The sequence below is a fragment of the Leopardus geoffroyi genome, chromosome C2, assembly GCF_018350155.1.
Source record: "Leopardus geoffroyi isolate Oge1 chromosome C2, O.geoffroyi_Oge1_pat1.0, whole genome shotgun sequence".
NCBI classification, from domain to species: Eukaryota; Metazoa; Chordata; class Mammalia; order Carnivora; family Felidae; genus Leopardus; species Leopardus geoffroyi.
The window spans coordinates 122,623,199-122,642,285 of NC_059333.1; the positions used below are offsets into that span (position 1 = coordinate 122,623,199).

Here is a 19,087-nt window from a genome sequence, read left to right on the forward strand (position 1 = left end):
AAATGTGTCACCAGGAAGGTGGTCATGCCTTCATCTTTTCTGGGTTACAAACCCTGCAGGCCCCTACTACCCACCCAGATGTGCTCCAATGGTACAGAATGTTGTTACTCCAGACTGAGATCACTAAAGAGGACTTTAAAAATGAAGTTGGCATCTCTCTGACCTGTGAGAAAGGATACCTTTAGGCAGACGGAGTGGTGGGGCTGGCCTCCAGTCAGGGGGCACAGCATAAGCAAAAGTGTGGGGGTGAAATTTGCCTGGTCTCAGGACTGGGGGCCATACTCTTGTTTTTTTAATGTTTATTTATTTTGGGGCCATACTTTTGTGATGGAAGTTCTGATACGCGGGCTCTGCGGAGGGAGGCCACACACAGGGCGCATCGCCTTGGGGTGGCCTAGAGAAAGGGGCACAATGAGGGCCCCTGCTCCCCAGGCCTCCCTCCTGACAAGAGGCTGAGAAAATGGGGCCCGAGTGGGGCCGATGCCTGTCCTATGTCTTGTGGCGGACATTTCCTGAATAAGAGGGGCACCATCCAGGGTTCTATTTGGGGTAGGGGGTGGGTGGGTAGCAAGGGGACAACAGAAAAACCACAGAGCACAGTTCCCATGGACTGGGGCACTCCATCCCTCTAGCTCCTTGGATACATATGGTGTCCCCACTGTCTAGTGAGGACACCTGAGGCTCAGGGGGGGAGGGGGTCCTGTGGCTGGCCTAGGTCACACAGCTCCGCAAAACCTGGCCTTAAACACACATCTGGAGAAGTTCAGATCGTCAAGTTGAGGCTAAGCAAGGAAAACAAGGATGCTACAGGGCATATCAGATGGTTTAAAAACTCTGCTACAGCTCATCGTGATCAGAGGAAAGATGCCAGGAGCAAGAAAGGAGGCCTTCAGGACCTCCTGAAAGGGAGCCTTTGAACCTGGAGTCAGACAGATAAGGTTCCAATTCCAGTTCTGGCCCTGCGACCTTTTAGCTTCTAGCAGCCTCAGTTTCCTCATCCATGAAATGGGGATATTAATATGACCCACACAGGGCCAAAAGGATGGGATGCATATATGTGTACAACACTTGTTTGGGGCTGGGAGATGTTTATCAAATGGTTCTTTGACTTATCTTCGTTGCCACTTTTTTTGGGAAGCGTACCAGTTCTGTGGCAGGAAAGGTGGCTCTGGTGGGATTCGAGCTCCCCTCTCTGTGTTCTGCATGCCCATGGTGCAGGCTTCATGAAAAGCCAGAGCCAGACCTGAGCAATGAACCTACCCAGGGCTGGTGTGTAGCAGGCAATCCATCATTGACAAGCCGGCCAGAAATGTCACCTCCCAGCTAGGAATGCAGACAAAAAGCTGATTTCTGCATGGGGCGGGGGCCTACATGATGAAACCAGACACCAGGCTGCTTCCTGCCAAGAGCATGTGCGAGGTACTGGCAAAGCCCAGCTCTGGCCTTTGACCTCTGCCCTTGATTTGTTTACACACAGTGGGGCTGGGGTCAGAGCCTGAGATGGGCCATGGGTTCAGAAAATGACAACCAGACCTAGCCAGATGTGCCTATGTGTCAGGGACAAGGAGAGTGTTCAACAACTCTCAGAGCATGGCTAGGTGTTGGTGAAAGGCCACCGGGTCAGGAGCAAAGAGGACAAGCCAGCATGGCCCCCCACATGGTGGCCACCGGCCCTGTTCCATTCAACTGAGCAAAGGGAAAGTGCCTGAGTATTCGGGGCTAAGGAGACACCGGAAGAACGGGCTGGTCCCCTTCTCCAAAGAGCCTACCATCCAGTTGGAAAGACAGGACAGACACCTCAGGTCCTTAAAATCACAACTGAAGCCCGTCTGTGATTACAAGTCAACACAAATCGGCAACAGTGCTCTGTGAAGCACTCTCTAACATGATTTGGCCGTACCATTGACAGTGGGCTTTCAAGAGCCTGATTTTATTTCATCTCCATCAAAACCTTCGTTTCTTCTTCCTCCCCTTTCACCCAAAAGGAAGTGGAGGCTCCATGGGCTCAGAAACTTGCCCAAGGACACAGACCTGGGGGTGGGTGATGGCTGCTCTCGGATCTTGAACCCAGGTGTCCAGACCTGTTTCTTCCTTGCGGCAGCCGCCCCTCCCCAGGGGCTCCTGGCCCCTGCTGTCCCCAGGCCCTCCTCTTTGGCATTCCTTGCATACCTCTGTCACTGGCCCCCTCCTGGCTCTCCTCACCCAGGACCTTTGACATTCTCTAAGGTTTCCTTCCTGGTTGTGCCCAACACTCCCTGGATGGGCATCTGTGCTGAATCTTCTTCCTACACCCACCTTGCTCAAGCCAGGCCCAGGGAAAAGCTGACCCTCCTCTTGGCACTGACCCCAGAATAGTTCCAGAATGGAAACAGAGGCCTGCACCCCTCTATTATGTTCCCCAGTCCTCCCCAGGGGCTTGAAAGCAGCGCTGACCACAAGAACTTTGTGTGACAATGGAAACGCTCTGCATGTACCCATCCAACATGGTAGCCACCACCGACATGTTGCTATGGAGCACTTGAATGCGGCTGGTGCAACTGAAGCACTGAATGTTTAACTTAACTTTCATTAATTGAAACTCAAATCCAAGCAGGTGCATGAGGCTAGCGGCTGCTGTACTGGACAGCACAGCAGTGTAAAATATTTGTCATCATGTGCATATAGTGTCTCAACACTAGATAGCAAAACAGAACAATGGAGATGCTTTGAGGTCATCTTGTCCAATCCCCTCCTTCCAGTAGTAGAGAAATAAAGGCACAGAAAGGTGAGGTAACTTGCCTGACATCACACAGAGCTGATGGCCAAGGTGGAATGGGTTGAACCAGCTTTTTTGGTTCCAAATCTAGCATTTTTTTCCAGGACTTAACTCCTCCTTCTCTTTTCCACCCAACACCAGACTCTAGGTAAATCAAGTTACTTCAGCCTGAAAATGTTTTTTCAATTCACATATCTCAACAATCCATTTTGCCACAAACCCTTGAATAACTGAGGGAAGCTGACGGTGTCGTCCAAAATGGAAACAAAGTCCTCCACCTGCCATGTCCCTCCTGGGTGGCTCACCCGGCCTGGAGGTGACAAGCGCCTAAGCCAAAAGACATCTGTCCCATCCCTGGAGCTCCATCGTGCCAGGGGACAGAAGGGAAGGCAGAGCCTATCTGCCCAGAACCCACCCAGGTGTCCCCCTTCCCAGGGTGCAGCCAAGGACACGGAGGAGTAGAAGCACAGTGAACAGTGGCTGGCCCAGACCTTGGCCACAGTCTCCAAGCCCTGGGTCACCCACCCACCACCCAGATAGGGAAGACGACTGTGAACCACAAATCACCAGCCACAGCACCCTCAACAGCCTGGAGGAACAAAAGAACAGTGTGGGGCGAGACTTACCCAGGTCCCCATGGGCTTCCCTGCTCTGGAGAGGCCGCTTCTCTGGGGCCTTCATCTGGACTGCCAGATGGCTCTTAGTAGACCCACGGAGCCCTGTCATGCTCACACACACACACCCCTAGGATCCGCCTCTTGAGCAGTGACAATGTGGAAAAATGAAAGATGGAGTTCAAATCAGCTTTCCCACTCACAGTGCGACCTGGGCAAGGCTCCCAAATTTTCTGGGCCTCAATCAACTCATCTGTAAAAATGGAAATGGCAATACCCACCTCAAACAAAGGTACCTTCACCAAACGTCCAACAGCGTGTCATTTGGTAGAACCAGGAGACATGTCCCAGTGGAAAAGGAACTTTAAATATTGCTTCTTTAAAATAAGGTTGTTTATGACTTTTTAAAAAACAGTGAATCATCTGAGTCTGTAGGATGGGAGGAAATGCCACGGGCTGCAGGCCCCCAAGTCCTGCCTCTGCCAACCCCTATGTCTCCCAGCCCTTGCTCTCCCCTGCACCACACCCGGCCTTACTGGCTGCCCTGTTGGCCACAGACTTGCCGCCTGGTGCCCACCAACTCACTCTTCCCCAGATCTTCCCAGGGCTGCCTCCACCTTACCATAGATACCTCCAGGGCCCATCCCCAGCAGCAGCATATGGAGACACCCCTTCCCATCATGGTCCCCTGTTTTGCTCATTTAACCACAATTTTCTATGTCTAGATTTATCACAGCATTTATTTGTTTTTTTCTGTTTCTGCCTTTTCTCCTAAATTGCCATCACAGTACCCCCAGTGCCTGGCACACAGGAGATGTTTTAAAAAATAGTCACTGACTGATAAGCTGAGTGATAAAAAGCCTCTCTTATTGTGACCATGGCTCTCCAGCAGACTGTGGCTCCACGGAGAGTGGAAAGCGCGCCCGCCTCCCCTGCTCACCACTGCAGCCCGGCTCCCGGCCCAGGTCAGCACAGGTCAGGCCCTTCACAAACACTGAGTGAAAGGATAAATCACCTCCTTACACCGCGGGACGGACTGGCCCCCGCAGGACAGCATGCGGTTGAGTGAAGAGCAACGGCTTATTTACACCAAGATCAAATTACTGGCTGTGGGCAGAGTGCGACTAATTTTAATTTACTATTCCTGGCTAATTGGAAACTTCTTAGGATTCCGTTCCCCGAAGTTTCAACAGGAAGCTTGTAAAGGCTTTTGTGCAGATGCTGTAGGAGGAATGTGCTCTTCCCTGGGCCTTGTCCTCCACCCAAACCTGCAATGGTTTTTCACCCTGCCACATGGACCCTCGGTTATTTAGTCATTCATTCAACAGAGGTCACTGAGAACCCACCATATGCCAGATGCTGAGGACACGAGGGCAAAGGGGGCGACATAGTCTCTGTCGACGGGGAGAAAAGCAGTGGCTCCGGACGTCCCGAGACTGCACCTCGGCCATCCCAAAGGTGCAGAAGTGGCACACACAGGTATGTTCCACCTCCTGGAGCCCTGGCTGAGGGACTGATTCGGGGCAGAACTTCCACACGATGGACCGATTGACCCCGACACCCCTTGGGACACCCCAGGAGGCAACAAGGGGAGTAAAGCAGCCTCTCCAAACTCAGGCACCCAACACTGACACTCAACCCGTTGAGGCAGCTGTGAGGTACATGAGCACACTCCCGTTCCTGGACCACTCAGTCCTCACACACCCTCACACTCACCCCTTTCCTGAGGCAACTCCAAAGGAGCTGGACTAAACGTCCCACTCTCACTCGGCACCCGGCCTCCACGTGAGTGGCCCTTGGCCATATCTCTGGCCCCTCCCCACAGAGGCGGCCACACTTAGGGAGATAAACCGGATCCCACATGCCCCTCCTAGCAAGGCCCAGACTCAGGCAGAGATCTGTCATCCACCTCACTAAACACCAGAAGCAAACCCACTCTCACCCTGGGACTCTCTCATGAAATGCATTTTGAGGGAGAAACATCAACAAATAGGGCAAGATCTGGAACACGGCCGTAGCTCCAAATGGATCACCTCAAGCGCTTCTACTTAAATGGCTCCAAAGCCAAGACAGCGATGTCTTTGCTGGCAGCTCCCACCCCTCGCTGCTCCCCAGGGGGGTCGCCAGCCTGGGAGGTGGGAAAGATGAGAGGCACCAGGTGCCTCATCAGGTGTGGCCCCAGAGGGTCATGGCAGGGCCGCCGTGCCCACCGGGGCTCCCAGCAGGTAGGTCACGAAGCGGGGCTCACAGCTCTGTGTAGAGAAGCCGCCGCCACTAAGGATGAAGAACCGGGGAGAACCAGCCCGGCAGTATTTTCCAAGCTCACGCTGTCTCGGCTTAATTTCATCCCAAGCAAATAAATCATTAAGGAGGCACCGAGTCTTGGAAGATGAGATGAAGAACGGCCCTTAAACGGGACAGGCTTAGCTTGAATTATGGAAGGCCTCAGACAAGCAGCCTTATTAGTGTCTGGGCTGGGCTGTAACTCATGCTAACTGCCCCCTTGCCTTAACCAAGGGACACGACTGGGAGGGTCAGCTGGCTCCCCGACCGCGGCAAACAAATGCTACTGCCAGCCTGGCAGGCTGTTTGCTCTCCCCAGTCGTTTCAACACCGTCCTGCAAATCTGCTTACTCTGTTCATCGCTACCACCGCACCACCCACTCCGCGTCAGCACCGCTCCCACGGGCACAGGTGGGAATGAACACAGTCCGGATGTCCTGTATTTAGGGGGCTTAAATGCCTTGGCAGTGGGTCTGCCGATGCCAGCTTCAGTAAACTCTTCTGCTAAGGCTCGAGACCACCAGCAAATCTGAAGGAAGGCTCGCCGTGACCCCGTGCGGCCTGGAGGTTAGAGGTGGGGGTGCTGGGGTTGGCGGCCTGGATTCCCGTGCAAACGGCTGCCTCCAAGCTTGTGTTGTGGGCGGGCTCTCCGTCTCCCTTGGCCTCAGGCTCCTCTTGTGGGAAGCGGGGCAACAGTACCTTCTCATCTGTGGGGATTTGATGAGCGAATGTACACAGGGCACTTTCTAGCATTTGTATGGGGCTGGGGGGGGGGGGGTCTAAATAAGACGATGTGATGCATGAGCAGCGCCAAGCAGTATGTGGACTTTTGTAGGTGCTCAATAACTGTTTAACAAAGAGCCGTTTCTATTTGCAGTAATCTTTTCCCAAACAAAGTTGCCCTCATGGAAAATTCACGGATTTACTTGTGTATACCTTGCTGGCAGCTGTGTGAATTGGGGTTCCAGGACAGGTAAACTGGGTCACACGGTGGTCAGGGAGGATGAGAACAAGAAGCAAATGGGGCTGGATGGGAAATGAAGGAACTATGCTGAGGCACAGGTGGACATCGGAAGGCTGGGGAGTGTCGGGGGGCAAGGCAGAGGAACTACCCTCACGTCAGCCCGGCAGGAGGGGCAGTGGGCAGAGCCTGGCTCGGTAACACTGGGCTTTGATGAGGGGAGGGGGGGCACGCCTGAGGAACAGGCCAATTCCAACAAAGAGGTCAGCACAGACCAAGGCGCAGAGGAATAAGCAGGTTGGCTTGGCTGCATGATCAGAGTGAGGACGGTGGAAGTAAGGGACAAGCCATTCATGTGGAAGTCTTATCTTGTGCCCTACCCTCAACATGCAGCTGCGTGAGCATCACCTAGAGGCTTGTCAGACATGCAGAAACCCGGGCACGGCCCACACCTCTTAAGTCAGAACCTCATTTAATAAGATCTCCAGCTGACCTGAATGCACGTTAAGGTTTGAGAAGCACTGCTGACCACAAGTCTATGGGTGAGTGCCATCATCAGACCCACTTTACAGATGAGAATACTGAGAAACTGAGAAGTTAGGAAACTTATGCCCAGCTCATCATAAATGAAGGGACCGGTGGGTCTCTGGTCTCTGGGCTGAACTCCCTGCTCTATGGTCTGAGAGGGGTAGGGACAGGGTCTCTGACATGTAGGAGGCACTGGGAAGCCATGGAGGGTTTCAACTTTGCTCAAACTGCAAAGGCTGCTTCTAGGAAGGCATCATTCTCCTCTTAAACTCCTATGTCCTCTGTCATCTATGTCAGGGTTTTTCAAGATGAGCTCACAAATTGCATTGGATTCTCACTCTCTTGTTTCCAGCGAGGTGCATTTTCAAGGGGGATTGGCAGTCTGGGTTTTAGGCTAATTAGTTGGTGACCTTGGGCACATCCTCCCAGCTCTCTGGTCCATTCAGCTCCCACCTGTAAAGTGGGGGTCTGGCACTGGCTGCTGGATGGCATCTGTTCCAGTTATAATGCCTGGGGCCTGCCTTCACCCTCCTGCCAGCTCCCGAAGAGTGGAGACCGGCCACCTACTCCCCCTTCCCTTTCCTCCAAAGGTCCAGCAGGGGCTGGCCCACAGCCGGGCCTACTGACCATCTGTTCTCAGGCAGATGCTGCTCCTCGGGCCCACCACCTCAGCAGCTCAGCCCCACTGAATATGCATGTGGGGCACAGCTGGCAAGGGGGTCACTTATTTGGACATCCTTGCTGAACACTCGTTCACCAACCAAGTTGCCACCGGGAACTACAAAATGCTTAAACCAGACTCTTAGCTGGAAACCTCTGAAACTGCTCACAAGGAAGGCTAAACACTCCCAGCTCATTTGCGACAAACTCACAGTGGTCTTTGAACCTCAGGTGGCATTTCCACCAAGTATCTTAAAGATAAAAGAGTCAAAAACCTCCCCAAACCAACATAGTCCCTTATGTGAAATCCCTCAGATTGCACAATGTGGACCGAAATATTTTTTTTAATGTTTATTTTTGAGAGAAAGAGAGAAAGAAAGATCGAGATCGAGTAGGGGAGGGGCAGAGAGAGAGGAAGACACAGAATCTGAAGCAGGCTCCAGGCTCTGAGCTGTCAGCACAGAGCCCAACACAGGTCTCGAACTCACAAACCATGAGATCACGACCTGAGCCGAAGTCGGACGCTTAACCGACTGAGCCACCCAGGTGCCCCGTGGACCAAAATTCAATAACAATGAGTATTTCCACATTTAATAACTCTAACAGTAATTTTACCAAACTATGGGAGCTGCAATTGTCATAACCAGCAATTGTGAAACCTACTTTTTCCAGTATCTATTATGTGTCAGGCACTAGCCCACTTAGTTTGTATATATCATCCACATGACAACTTGTAGCATGGTATGTTTCTATTACTATTATAGATAAGGAAACGGAGGCTCTGAAGTGAAGTGACTTGCTCAGGGTCACAGCTAATGAGCAGCCCAGTCAGGAGTGAGCCCTAGCTTGTCCCACGAGGCCACACTGACGCCCTCTGAAAGGAAGATGGCAGGCACGCATTGTTTGCAGTGCCCCGTGTGTAACTGCAACCTGGCCCATGGTGACACTCTCCTGACTGAGCCTGAGCTCTAGAGCCCCCTTCCTACAGGCAGGACTTTCCTAGAGTGAACCTACCCACCGCTGTTCAAATGTGAAACACCCCCACTCACAGCAGGGCCACGGTGTCTGAGCAAAAGCTTTTTTCAGCTCAAAGTCTGTTCCTTTTTGTGGAAAACAAAGGGCAGGGGCCACTTTCTGAATGTCAAGATTCTGAATTGAGTTGCTCAGCCCATCGTGCAGCCTTCGCCTGGCCTGAGTGTGGGGACAGATGTGCTGTGCTCCACACACAATGAGAGGTGGGAATGGGTCACTCTAGGGTCAGGCTTCAAGAGGGCGGCCTCTCGTAGCCAGCCTCCCTCTGTTCCAGCTAACTGTGACTCAGGTCCCGCTGCAGCAGAGAAAAGAAAAGCTGCGCCGGGTGGTAGGAGGCCAGTATATTCACGTGTACTTACTGAGCACCTACTATGTCCTCAGTTCCAAGGGGGTGCAACAGCGGGTGGCTGAGAAGTCTGAGATGCAGTCCCTTCCTCCCAGAACCACCACCTTCAGCGCGGCAGTGGCAACAACAGAAGAGCAAGCCACGCTCATTGTGGACCCGCTCTGTGCAAGTAAGGGACCCGGTGACTTACCACACTGACATTCACCCTACGAAAGGACCAGATTATGCGATTCAAATGATCCGAGTCCAGTACTGTCCGAAGCCTCCGTAACAGCAAATTAATGTCATTCTACTATATCTTAAACAAGAAGCCAAATCGTTCACAAGATTCATCAAGTGTCCTGGATGAGTTGAGCACTGGACATGGTCCAATCGGTCATGCAGGGTAAGCGCAGTCATACCCACAGCCCCCTGCAGCACACACACCTAGGAGCCACATGCCGGACCATGCTTTGTTTCTGCATCATTTCTCATGCAGCAATGATGCAAAGGTACATACGATTATTCCCACTGCACAGATGGGAAAACAATGGCTCGAGGATGTTAATCGGCCAGGAGGCAGAAATGAAACTTAAATCAGAATCAAATGATCATTCTCAAAGATTGGAAACTGCCTTAATGTCAAAAACCAGAGGTCTGAGTTATTAAATTATGATACAACCATACCAAGAAACTCCATACAGCTGTTAATAAAGAATGAGGCAGCTCTACATTAATCATATTAAATCATCGTCAAGATCTATTAAGGGGGAAGTGAGATGCAGAACAATGTTTACAGCATGATCACACTCATGTAAAAATTCTCTGTCATAAAATTCTGGAAGGAAACTCGAGAAACTGTTAAGGGAGGTTGCCAGCAGGGAGAGGAGCTGGGGAGCTGATGGGTGTAGGGGAGAGGGGTATTCCATTGTCATGTTTATACTTCAGTTTGCCTTTCAAAAGTAAATGCAGGGGCACCTGGGTTGCTCAGTCAGTTAAGCATCCATGGGGCTCAGGTCAAGATCTCATGGTTCATGAGTTTGAGCCCCTCATCGGGCTCTGTGCTGACAGCTCAGAGCCTGGAGCCTCCTTTCAATTCTGTGCCTCCCTCTCCCTCTCTCTCTGCCCTCTCCCTCTCTCTCTGCCCCTCCCCTGCTCACCACTCTGTCTGTCTCTCTCTCTCTCTCTCTCAAAAGTGAATAAACATTAAAAAGATAAACATAAGTAAATACATACATATTTTTAAGTCTCTATGGCTTCCCCACGCATGCCTCCTGGGTCACTGTCCCTCGTCCTAAGGAACTTATTTCATATCTACTTAGGGAAAGAAGGCACACATGTGGAAAAGTAAATGGAGCAGATGAGGGACACTAGGTGCTGAATGAGTACACAGGGGACAGCCTGGGCTGAGGGCTGGGGGTGAGCTGGGGTCAGGGCACAATGATATGACAGAGGGTGAAGGGGAAACCAGGTCTGGCCCTGCGTCAGGAGCAAAGAGGAGCTGAGTCTCAATGTCAGGGAGACTGGGAGGACCATGTCACCTGGGAGAGACACATGGGAGTTGAGCAGGAAGGTGGTGAGTTCAGTGCAGACTGGAGGGTGGCTCTGGCAAGGGGATGGTGTCCTTGTACTCATCTCGGTATAAAACTCTCTCTGGCCTTCATCAATACCAGAAGCCTTGGCTGGCTGCCAGCCTCTTCTGCTGAGCCGCTGCGCCAATAAATACTTGTTGGCAGGTCAATTAAACCATCTAGGAACAACGTCTGGAAATACAGTTTCCCCGGCCCGATGCAGGTGGCCAAGCCCTCTCTGCCAATTAGACCTCAGATCCTATGTTTCCCGTTCTCCCCCACAACCCCCACCCCAGAAAATGAGCCCTGGGCACCAACACCAGCTCTGTGGAATCAGGCCCTACTTGGTGGGCAAAATGGAGTCAGGGATGGTCTAGACAGCAGGAGGCAGGGCACAGGAGTGCTCGGGCCCGGGTTTAAGCACAGCTCTACTGCTGCCTGTCTGTGTGGCCTTGAGCACATTCACTAATTTACCTTTCCAAGAGTCCATTTGCCCATCTACAGGATGGAGATAATAACAGCACAATGCCTCCATGTTTATTGTAGGCACAAAAAAGAGAGGCAGGGGAGAGGGAGAGGGAGAGAAGAATGCCTGGCCCAGAGCACGAAACATGAATGGCATAAACAAACAAACACCTTGTAATTGTTATATGACTCTCAAATCAAAGCTGTGTGGCACTCCAAGCCTGCGCGTCTCTGTCTGGGGCTCCTCTCCACTTCCTGTGTCACTTATACTCCACTCACCACCCAAGATCTCCAAGACAGGAGACAAAGCCGTTCTGTCAACCTACTTTCCCGGCCTCCAACATGTGGAAGGAGGAGCCAGGGAGCAGAGGAGCAACTCCGGAAACCATCCTGGAGCAGATTCCAAAGGCCTGGCCCACCTCACAGCAGTTGGGCCAAACCTCACAGCAGTTGGGACATTTTCAGTGACATTCTCTTGTTAGCGACCAAAGCATGCCTGATTCACAGACACTGCTGGGGCTGTCTTTATGCAGCTAACTTTTTAGAACACCCCGTGGAGCTCTGTGCTGAGCCAAGAGCTTTGAGGGCTAGAGATGAAGGCAGGAGTGAGGAGAGCTACCAGGACAGCATTTCAGAGTCTCACCTAGACCCACTGCTGAAGGAAAAGTCCAGTTGGCTGCGTGGCCACCCAGCCCGGTGGAGCAGCCTTTCCTGTTCCTTCCCTTTTGCCCCCTCTGCAAACATCTCCACAAGGGGCCCGCTGGGAATCCCAGTTCCCCCAGTTTCCAGTTTGGTGACCTTGAGCAACATACTCAAGCTCTCTGTGCTTCAATTTCCTCACTTTAAATGAGATAATACAGGCATTGGCTGAACGAGTGGTTACAAGGATTAAATGAGTTAAAATTTGTAAAGTGTTTAGAATAGAGCCCAGCACCACCTAAGAGGGAGTTTAGTTTATTGCTGGTGTGCTATTACTGCTGTTATTATTTGGGCCCTGGATCTGATCATCTGGAGACTTGCCCACTTGCCCGGCCTTGGTTCTGTGCTTCATTTGGATGGCAGAGCCCCCGGGGGTCCTGCAGCTCTTTGCAGCAAACTGTGAGAGGTAGAGCCACTTCACTCCATGCCACGGCCAAAGAACACATTTGCAACAGGAAAACGTGCTTCTAGGAGCTCCTGCCCCCAGCGAACACATGCTTCCGAGTTAAATGAGGTTAGACCTTTTTAGGTCTTGCTTTCAGAGTCATAAAAATTCAAAAATTGAGAAAAGGATATCCATCAACTTCCTTCCGTCACATTAGAGGAGAAGGTTCTATTGAGGCCACTTTTGTTGTAACCCATAGGTCAACCCCAGGACCTGGCTCCGCTCACCTAGCTAATGAAAGCAGAAGCACCACTTGCCGTGGAACTGCTCTGTGTCGGCGAGCTTTACTACGTCCATTTTACAAAGGAGAACAGTGAGGTTCAGAGCGGTAATCCTTGTGCCCGGCCTTCTGGTGAATGCTAGGGCCACACTAACATAGTCTGTGAGGAGCCCTGGGCACAGCTCTCTCCCTGATGATCTTCCAGGGAAGCAACCCCAGAGAACAGCCCCGCCTTTCTGCTCCAGAACGTGTCTCTGACTGTGCTCCCCTACATCCCTGTCGGGTCTGAGAATGGGGACTTGACATCATGTCTGCAACCAATGTTGGCACAGAATTCTCATGTACACAACCCCACATTGGGTCACCTTCCCTGCCCAGGGACTCCCTGAGGCCAAACGCCTCCCGGTGCCCAGGATGCCCTTGGTGGACATCAGCCCAGGTCCCGGCTACGGGCATCACACAGTCCCTTCCCAACCAGCCCCTATCAGAGTCCACTGCAGCATGTCCTATGGCCCACTCCATAGTCAGGGCTTGTCCTAGGCTGACTATGGCCTTTCAAAGCACAGAAAAGTTGAGTTCCCCCCCTTTAAAAAAAAATTTTGAAGTTGACTTATTTACTTTGAGAGAGAGACAGAGAGAGTGAGCAGGAGAGGGGCAGAGGGAGAGGAAGAGAGAAAGAATTCCAAGCAGGAGTGTGGAGGCTTGAACTCATGAACTGTGAAATCATGACCTGAGCTGAAACCAAGAGTCGAACGCTTAAGCGACTGAGCCAGCCAGGTGCCTCTGCTGAGCTCCTCCTTTTTGCAATCATACCCTGCCCATGATAGAGAACATTACTTCTAGCTGGAGAACAGGCCAGTGTCATAGCAGACAAGCCAATCCTGACATGGAACAACAGATGCTACAGGCCAGCATCACATGACATCCTGGCCTTGGCTTGCCTCCTCAAGGAGCATTCCAGCTTCAGCCAACCTCAAAAATCACCGCCAGTGGGGAGAAGCGTGGAACAGTCCACGTTTCAGTCTCACCGAGCTTCTCCAGCCACCTGAAGGATCCAAGCACTCAAAATGCCCCCAACACAACTATCTGTTCCCACCTAGCTCCCCACCAACATTGCACCAAGGAGGATACCAGGGCTTGACTCCTCCTGATCCTAACACGCATGGGGGAGCCACGGTCTATGACCTTGTTAGCATCTCAGCTTTGTGCCTGAAAACCAAGCAACAGATGATAGCTGGGCATCAATACCAGTGAATCAATACCCAAGAAGAAGCCCACCTTGGGGGCCCAATTGCTGGCTCAGGTAGCTCCTGCTGGGTATCAATGTCAGCCTTTAATCCCAGCTACGAGATCTCACAGCAGCTGTGAAAGAGACCTGATCCTGTCCCATTTTACTGACAAGCGAAATGAGCTGTAAGGCATTAGAATGACTCACTGAAGACACAAAACCATTGAGCACTGGGGATGCAGTTGGAACTAAGGCATGTCAGACTCCAGAGCCTTGTGCACCAAGTCCACCCTTCTAGTCCCAGGATAAATTCTGGCAAGTAAATTTCCCAATTCTGCTTGAAAAGAGTGTTTGTTGTTGCCATTGGTTTTCTTGGTACTGGGGTTTGCCTGCTCCCCAGGTCTGTGAGGGTTCCAGACATTCTCCACATGGCACTGGGATGATTAAACTAGCCCTTCTCAGCACACACTCAGCTGCTCTGAGATCTAACCAGATAAATCAGAGAAAACAGAACAACACTTTGCCATCAATGGCAATCTCAGTTCAACAACCGTGAAAAGGAAATCTGAGCAAGAATGTCACCTATTACACCAGAGAGCTGAGCACACCAGCCACTTTCTGCTGGCCTGGCACCCTTGAAAACAGTCAACCTAACCTATACTCAAGTAAATATAAATTTTACTTGAGTAAAATCTTGTTCTTGACTTCTTTTCTCGGGTGTTACTCTCAGCGCCTCAACTGAAGGTGGGGGGGGGGGGGAGCATGGAAAAAGAAGAAGTTTCAGCAGCTGACAGATGACCTAGGTAGACCCTGGCTCTCTATAGCTCTGTTCCCTGAAATGGGGGCAATTATATCTCTCATTTGAAATGAATAAACTGGAATTCAGGCTTTAAGCACCTGCCTCTGTGAGCTGTGTCAGGGGTGTGGCAGGAAGTCTATTTGATTGAGGAGTGCATAAGCCCACAAGGCTCCGCTCAGCTGGTGGCCATAGATGCCTCTGTCCAGAGGCTACCCTGCCTCCGAATGACTCCCTCCTAAAAACATAACCATTTTTGTTGCCGTGATTTTGAAGCCGCCTGACAGCATGATGGTGCATGTTAAATGACAGGAGGCCTTAGAGCTGCAGGGATCAACCCCAGCAGCCTGGGGGCTTGCCTACAGCCTGCGAGGGTGTTTTGTTTGACGAAGTGGTGTTTTCAGCAGCTGCCAACTCCTGAAAATTGGGATCTTTCACACAGATCTAGATTTCTGGGTCCTCTTGGAAAAATTAAGAGATTCTACAACTTTTGGCTCTCATTCCCAGGAGGCAATAATCAGCTAGAGATGATTATTCTTCACCAGGAAGAGCTGGGAATTGAGCGTCCAGTCCCTGCCTTCAGCTGGTGGTCAATACAGGAGAGTCGTTATTATCATCACTTACTACACTTATTATACATATCAACTCAGAGTATGGCATTCGTGTGCAGGGACTCTATCTTCTACCGTCCCTCTCCTCCTGCTGTGAGCTGAGGCCTGGCACAGAGGAGACCTCATTTTGCATAACCGTTATACAGACAGCAAGATTCATGATTCGCATCAACACAGGAAGCCCCTTATTAGGCGCCAGTCACCGTTCTCAGCGCGTCACATACATTATTATGGTATGTGATCGTCACAACAACCCGCCCAAGGTTACTGTCCTTGTGCCACTTTTGCAGGTGGGAAAACTGAGGCACAGCCCAAGATCACCAAGCCAGTAAAGGAGAGTCCACGTCCTCTACACGGCAGGGTTATGCCCAGCGACTACGGAAGGTGGGGCCTCGCCTGCTTCCTGCCGCCCTCCCCGACTGGTCCCGCGACAGGCCGCCTCTGAAACCGCCAGGCACCCCCACTCTGTACTTACGGTCAAGGCCGTTGATGTAGCGCATGGTGACTTCGCAGTGGCCCCACACCGCACTCACCACCGGGTACAGCTTCTTGCCCTTGAGGCCGCGGAAGGCCACGCCCAGATACTGGCCGTCCACCACGAAGCTGAGCGTGCCCTCGTCCATGTCCAGCACCACGAGCAGCGAGTCCGGCAGCGCGAAGGCCTCCTCGGGCCCCAGGAAGGCGGGGTAGGCCACTCCCGGCCTGTTCTTGCCGTCGTGGTAGAGGCGGCTGCGGCCCAGGTCCCAGCCCCACGACTCCGCATCACTGCCCACCAGTGCCGTGTAGCCCACGGAGTGCAGGGGGGCTCGAGCCGTGGCCACCCCCACTACGGCGTGGGTGCCACGCTGCCGCGCCGGCCAGTTGATCTGCCAGGCGTGCAGGCCCCGGGCGTGGCCCACCTTGCCGCGGATGCCGTCGGTGCTCTGGGCCACCGGGTGCCGGTGGAAGGTGAGCCGGTCGTCATCCTTGACGAAGACATTGAGCGAGCGGTCCTCAGGGTTCCACGCGTGCCGCAGCTGCACCGCCGGCCCCGCCGCCGGCATGTCCAACAGCTGGTCCAGCCGCGCCGGCCGCCCCGGCTCCGCTCCCTGTAGCTCCCGCTTGGCCGGCCGCAGCGCCGGCTCTCGCACCTCCACCGACTTGAGGCTCCCCGAGAGCTTCTGGCCCATGGCTCGCTGCCGGGAGGGGGCCGCTGCAGGCCACCGCTACCTCGTGGGAGCTTCCGCTCCCCACAGCCAGGGATGGGCCGCCGGGCTGGGTACCAGGCTTCTGGACCGTACACCTCCACAGCCTCTACCGGGCTGGGGCAGGGGCCCAAGCTCCTGGAAGGAAGCAAAGCGCACGGGTTACAACAGCAGCACCGACAGCCAGTGATGCCCAGGGGCTGCGTGAATAATAACGTGAACATGGACACAGGACAGCCATCTGAGGGTGGGGTGGGGTCTCCATGGGAAGGGGAACGGGAGGCAGGGGGAATGAGGGAGCTGGGGTCCAGGCTCTGGAGCCAGAAAAAACTGCATCCAAATGCCTGTCTCCAACTCGAAGCTGCGTGGCCTGCAGTTTCCTCATCTGTAAAATGGGGATAAATAGCACCCTCTGGGTGGCGTGGTAATCTGGAGAGACAGTAATACAAAGGGCCAAGCCTGGGACTCTGGGGGCAGGTTTTCCTCTCTGGCTCTATCCTCTGGGAATCCCACAAGCACCCCTTCCCTTCGGATAAGCATGCTTTTTCTTTGGGCACGTAAACACCATTAACAACACTGACCCCGGACAACCTCCTCTGAGGCAAGATCCTGGTTTTCAGGGAGGAGGACTTGGCCACCATCTCTAGGAGGCCAGCCAGAGCCCAGAGTGCTTGGGCTGCTTGGACAAGCCCTGGGTGTGGGGAAAGATGGAGAGGTGAGCCCGGCAGCCAGTCCAGGGCAGAGGTACGTGCCCTCGCTTCTCTGGCCTAAGAGCTGCTGGGCTCAGAATGACTTGCCCTGAGACAGACCAAGAGGCAGGCATTTTTCATGCCCTGCTCTGCCTGGCCACAACCTCCCACCCAAACAGTGGCCCACTCCCAGCCACAGTCCAAACGGAGAAGGAAAGAAACTTGCTGCTACACAGCACAGCAAGTATACTATGGATTCCTTTCTAACTCTCCTATTTTATTCTCAACTCTCATTTTCTTTTCCTTCTATTTGCAGACCCCAACTTCAGCACATGCCAACCCTATCCAGAGAGCTCTGGCTAATGTTTAATCTGGGGGAAACCAGAGCATGTAAAAATTTGCAACACTAGACAGCCCGAAGATAGCAGAATACAGTTACTTCTTTTCATATCCCAAATCACCTAAAATAAAGGAGAAAGAGAAAGAGAAATGCAAATTTTATCTTCAGCAAAACCAGAACACATTTGTAACCCGAACCACAACTTATAAGGAAAGACTGCCAAAAACAGTAAAGGACTGCCAAAAGCAGCGAAGATCAAACGGGGGTGAGAAAACACCTACAGAAAACACCTGTGGCTGCAGATCTCGGATAAAGCTGGCAGAGCCAACCAGTAGCTGGCACTCTCTGATGGAAAAAAACCAATGGTTCCTAAACAGAACAGTGGGAGCAGGGTATGTGGTCTGGCAGTGGGAGCTGCCTCGGACACCCTGAGGACAGAGGAGGGCAGGGGTAGCAAGAAAACCACAGGCCTGCCATCGTCACAGGAAGCAGTGTGTTGTTGAGGCAGAGTGGGAGATTGGGGGAAGCCCATAGCTACAGAACTCTGCTGCTGGGTAGAAGCGAGGCCGAAAGAAATCACGGCCTCAGTCCTAGGAACAAAATTACCATGAACCGGGAGCAATCCTGCTCTCCTAAAATACTTCCTGGCACCTCCCCTCTGCATAAATCCCCTGCAAAATGTTGATCTAGAGGAATTAGCACATGACATAGTCAAAGATGCTTACAGGAGAAATAAAGGAGGGAGAGAACAACAACAACAACAAATGGCAAATCAAGAAAACTCACCGGAAAAAAGCTGTCACAAAGCATATAAAAATTGTGACTAAATTTGTAAAGTAATTTTGTGATCACTTATTTCAGAAGGGAGACAACTAGCACAGTCTAAAACAAAAAAAAAAAAAAGATAAAATGCATCTTACATAGTTATAAAGGCAACCTCTACAAGAACTAAAGTGCAAAGCTTCCAAACTGTCAGAAAGAACACAACACAAAAGACCGCACACTGAAAGATTCTGCTGTAAGAAGCAAGAGAAATCATAACACAAAGACATAAAATATGATAGTAAAACTAAGCCTGAAACACTAGCTGTGTCAATGAATGGCCATAGTAAAAAAAAAAAGTAAGTTGGAAAATAAGACAAAACTCCCAACCATATGCTACATATAAAAGACCTCTCCAGGGGCACCTGGGTGGCTCAGTCGGTTAAGCATCTGACTTCAGCCCAGGTCATGATCTCACAACCTGTGAGAGTGAACCCTGAGTTGGGCTCTGTACTGGCAGCTCAGAGCCTGGAGCCTGCTTCCGATAGATTCTGTGTTTCTGTCTCTCTCTCCCCCTCCCCCACTCATGCTCTCTCTCTCAAAAATAAACATTAAAAAAAATTTTTTTTTAAAAGAGTTATCTCCAAAGCAAAGAGAGGCAACAATATTAAAGATCTAACATACCAAATAATAGCACCAAAATTCAGATCAAAAGCTACAGACAATAACAAGGAAGGACAGGCAGATAGATACACAGCAGAGGCAGGTGACTTTAATGTACCTTTGTAAGCTTTTGACAGATCAGTGTACCAAATTAGCAAAGGACATAAAAAAATAAAAATTGCATAATTAATAAGGCAGGGTTAATTGAAGTATATATCAAAACATTTCCCATTTATCAGGCCACAAGTAAACCTTA

General features: G+C 51.7%; 1 protein-coding gene and 1 long non-coding RNA gene across 2 annotated transcripts in view; one reads left to right on the top strand and one right to left on the bottom strand.

Annotated features, from left to right (window-relative positions):
* Positions 1–19,087, bottom strand: part of SPSB4 (splA/ryanodine receptor domain and SOCS box containing 4) — an 81,030-nt gene that overhangs the window by 48,972 nt on the left and 12,971 nt on the right. The window contains exon 2 of the mRNA XM_045503475.1: positions 15,669–16,515. Coding sequence (XP_045359431.1) covers positions 15,669–16,362 — 694 coding nt within the window. The 5' untranslated portion in view covers positions 16,363–16,515. The remainder of the gene's footprint in view (positions 1–15,668; positions 16,516–19,087) is intronic.
* Positions 16,035–18,294, top strand: LOC123611489. The gene is made up of 2 exons (XR_006718699.1): positions 16,035–16,141; positions 17,383–18,294. It is a non-coding gene; the product is annotated as an uncharacterized LOC123611489 (long non-coding RNA).